At 38.8% G+C, this 4,492-nt stretch overlaps 1 protein-coding gene across 4 annotated transcripts in view; it reads right to left on the minus strand.

The window, feature by feature from the left end:
• Positions 1-4,492, minus strand: part of ccser1 (coiled-coil serine-rich protein 1) — a 118,676-nt gene that overhangs the window by 42,705 nt on the left and 71,479 nt on the right. Inside the window, exon 11 of one of the 4 annotated variants that reach the window (XM_024275556.2) lies at positions 3,378-3,426. The exons of the other annotated variants lie outside the window; for them this stretch is intronic. Within the exon in view, the coding sequence (XP_024131324.1) occupies positions 3,378-3,426 (49 nt within the window). The remainder of the gene's footprint in view (positions 1-3,377; positions 3,427-4,492) is intronic. 4 annotated transcript variants of the gene reach the window in all.

Here is a 4,492-nt window from a genome sequence, read left to right on the forward strand (position 1 = left end):
AGCATTCTTCAGTTTTCATTTTTCTCCCATCATCCATTTTTTGAAAATCTTTTCCTGCTTCTAGGCTATAAATCTTTCCTGTCTTGGTGGTTGTTGCAAGAATGTAACTTTCTTTCTTACAAGAGGACTGGGAGGTGGGCTGCCAGAGGAGGTGGTCACGGTGGCCTTTATAAAGGAGTTGAGAGGAGTGTGGGTTCTTCCTCGGGGACTGTTCCTCATTAGTGTGAATGGTACACAAGAGAGCATGTGCAAACTGTGTGTATATGTGTCTGTTTGAGTGCCTCAGTCTATAATTAGGAGTCACAGTGAGTAGCGCGGTGGATCACAGTTAGATAAGTGCTCTGGCAGCACGCCAGCACGGGAGCAAGCCTCATGCATGCACACATTCAAACAGACGTGCACTCCCCACAGCTCCCACTTCTGTGGGTCTACTATGACGGAGCGGCACGGACGTTGGAGATGATTCGGCTTCAGTCTCCTCTGAAAAATACCACCCGCAGATGACGGGGATCAGTTGGATTTATCCAGTTTTATCTTGAAAATAGCCATCTGCTGAGCTTTCCATGCATGCACGCATACCTGCTTCCTCTTATCTGCCTGTTTAAGGCAGCAAATCACGACGTTATAAGGAGAAGAAGATCAAAGGTGTAATCCAGCTAAATATGCATGTATGCAGACACAAATGCTCATAAAAGGAGGTCAATTTAGATGTTTTTTATATATATATATATATAACTGATAAACAGCTGCAAAACCAAACCTTGCAGCACACAAAGATCAGTGGAAGTAAACAGTGCCCCAACGTAGGTGTGAACATACAGAAAGAAAGCAGTCTTTTTATACATCTTACACTTTAAAACCCTTTCCCTCGATGCTAGTCCGAGTGGACTACCTGTACAATGCTTTAACATTTTGTAAAAGTAAAAATATATGCTTTTCAAAAGATTTGTGTTGAAGTCGTTCCTCAACTATGTTTCATTTTTGATGTGCTCAGACTTCACATTCTCACTCCCAACTCGTCATATACGGACGTATGATTCAGACCCCCTCCACGTCACTTTCTGGATGTTGCTTTTTTAACATGTTGGCTGTTCCCTAACCCTTGGGACGTGGTGCCGGACATGGAACCAGTACCGGTCCATGTCCCAAAGATTGGGACCTCTGATTAGCGTCTGTGGCCTGGTACCAATCGGCCCTCAGGCCAGTACCGGTTTGCAGCCCGGAGGTTGGGGACCCTTAATTTAATGGGAACAGCCGGCAGATCAAAAAATTACAAGTTGAGGACACCCAAAAAATGTCGCGAACCACACATCCATCCATGTGTTGGTTCAGAAAGTCTTGATGCTAAAGCACAGGGTAAAACATCTAACCTTCAACAACACAAAATACCTTTATTATTAAATGGATTATATAACAGCATCAGTAATGAAAGCTTAAAAAAAAACCACATAATAATGTTGGGAAATGTCTTTACAAAGTTTCTAAATTCTACGGAAAACCAAGTATGTGTCCCCTGCACTCAGAGACAATGCAGGTAAAAAAAGGTGATTCTTGACGTCCCAAGAGCTGCTTAGAAAAAGATATACTGCTTGCAGCCATAGAGGGTGGGATTAGTTTCACCTTGTTAAATAAATCAAGTTTAGCTCATTAATGGTGTTTGCGGGGCAACAGGTACAAAAGTGACAAATAATTTAGCAGCTCAGCTTTACTGTCAGTCTCTGAAAAGTTTAATGAGCTACAAAAAGGATCAAAACACACAGATACACACATTTGAACACACACTAACAAAGGAAACAAAGGTGATGAGATCTTTTTGCCAGGATGTTTCCGCGAAAAAAATAAATCAACTTCACAGAAAGACACGAACCGATAAACAAGCATACATTCATCATCAGCATGGAGGTCCACGCGTGCCCTTGTGTAAATGGAGCACACAAATGAAATTTTAATGGCACTTACTGTCTCTTTATGCTTTAACCTTTAACATTTAAGAGTTTTTTTTCATATGCCTTAATCTGCACACATAAAAAAACTGAAACTGCATTACTTATTTTTGACACAGGATGTGTGGTTTTTAAGCAAAATCTTTGACTTTTGAGCAAGTAAAATGTGAATACCTGTGTCTGCGGAGGCCTCTGATATTGTGTTAAGTGAGTGTTGGCGGGTGAAAGGTGCGGAATGGGATCAAACCACTTTGGAAAAGGTGACAGGTCGAGGGGAGCAAGTGTTGTTGTGAAAATAGGATCAAAGTTTCAAGTGCAACGACGCGCAACGCTGCAATGTAAACGTTAAGAGGAGAGGGGAGACTAAAACACTGCATTCACATATTGATGCTAGGAATCCGACAGCATGCTACACTACAACAACCCAGAACAGTGCAGGACAGTTGACAGGGAGCAGACATGAGAAAGTTATTTTCTTCATTTCCTTTTTACCTTGTGGAAGTGTAAAACTTTCAAATAATATTTTCTGTGGATTTTTTTACGGTAAAACTTTTAACTGTAAGTCTTTAATTGTTTTATTAGAATTTTAATTAACACTACAAACACTCTATTTTAAAACGTTGTTGACTCATAATAAAACCAGTTGAAACTGTCATATTTTCCCCCCCAATTTTAAGCTCTTTTTCCTCATATTTTTTCCTGTATTTGTAATAAAATCTACATTTTCTGCACGAGTATCAAATAGTTTCGGTATCTTTTCCTCTCTTTCTCATAAACCACAGAAAATATTACATAAGTCCTTTCAGAAACGTCTGGCAGAAATAGCTGTTCTGCAGCATTCACTTTAAACACATAATCGTTGATCTTCACATCTTCTGGGTCACCATCTCTGGGAAGGATTAGCTCTGGGCTGGGTACAATAGGCAGCATTCTTATCTACTTTGTAGGACAAAGCAATGCAGGTGGCATTCATAGCACATAAGGTCTACATACCAGGGCTTGATTGGTTCTGAAAACAGGGTCATCGTGCTCTCCTTCACTTGATCAGCCTTCATGTTTTTTTTACCATTTGAAAATGAGTGAGCCTTTATGGTGAGTTTTTTGAAAACACAACCTAATAAAAAGTATTAACAACATTTTTAGTTTTCAAAGTTTGTTAAAATATTTGATTTAGCTAAAAAATTAAGTGTAAAAGTTTCTTTTACTCTGAGTTCTTATTATTATGCTTCAATTGGCAAAAACCAAAGGAAACCGTGTTAGCTGATTTGTGAAGAAAAGTCAGTGCACATTGGAGCCTAATCATCTCTGATTAGACTTGCAAATTAATCAAGCCTTAGTACCAAGACTCCTTGTTCTCCTATGCACTATATCAAGGTAGACCACTACAAAACACAGTCATGTCCAGCCAAATGATATCAGAACAGAGACACTCACTCAGTTGTCTCCTTGATGACAACGTGGCGCTCCCATGCGCCTTGATGCCCTAGAAGCAAAGCACATGATGACACATAGAGCGGGGGCCAAACAAAAAAAAAGGAAATAAAGATTATTTAAAAACAAAGAAAGGAGAGGGGGCGGAGACAAAGAGGGAGTTCCGTTAGATTGAATGATGAAAAAATTGAACTTCCACAAACATTACAAGCAAGCCAACTTAGAAAACTGAGTGACAGATGCCACTGTCAAGTCTGGACCTCAATGTTTTACAGTAGGATACCTTCACTTGAGGTTAAATCAACTAACGTTGACAACACACTTAACAGCCTTTTACACAATTAATAAAAGTATCAAAAAGACTGACAAGAATGAGGAAATAAGAGTCAACACTGGCACCAAGTGTCAAAAGTATCTGAATAATGGCTGCGTGTATATTTACTCCCCAAAATTAAGCCATTCATCATCCCTACAAACATGCTTGCCAAAATGAACAAATGTAATAGCTATTCAGCAACAATGTGCTTGAAAGGCATACAACAGGAACACAAATTCTGAGCCACTTGGAAACATTTTGGCAAAATGCCCAACTAACAGTTTTAATGGTGTTTTGCTCCACAATTACCTATGTAATCTGTATTAATATTCTTTCCAGCTGGCAACGTTTTGAGGATTTATTCATTTAAAAATGATGCAAACTCTATGGAGGAAAAAATAATTCTTAAAAACACAGTTTTAGAGAAGGAAATAATTGTTGTATGCAGATTTACGTAGACAAAAACATTTTTTTATCTTGAATCTACAACAGAAATCTACAAATGTACAAAAAGTTCAATAGATTCTCAGCATTTTGCTGATTGCATATTAATGGGGCATATTAAGGGGTACTTCAGCTGTAATTTGAGGTTTGCTAAGAAGCTGCAGGTGGGCTCCTTGAAAATGCAGATGCTTTGTATTGCTAAAACCAATGTTACATAATCTTATATTAACGGTACTTGAGACTGGAAATCAGGCCTCAATGGTGCTATAATGTGTTGGTCTTATTATGATGTGTCTAAAATTGTGGCTTGGTTTACTTTGTTTCTTAAGTGTTATCCATGCAGAGCTTTAGTAAATGG

This window comes from Oryzias melastigma, linkage group LG9 (genome assembly GCF_002922805.2).
Source record: "Oryzias melastigma strain HK-1 linkage group LG9, ASM292280v2, whole genome shotgun sequence".
Lineage (NCBI taxonomy): Eukaryota > Metazoa > Chordata > Actinopteri > Beloniformes > Adrianichthyidae > Oryzias > Oryzias melastigma.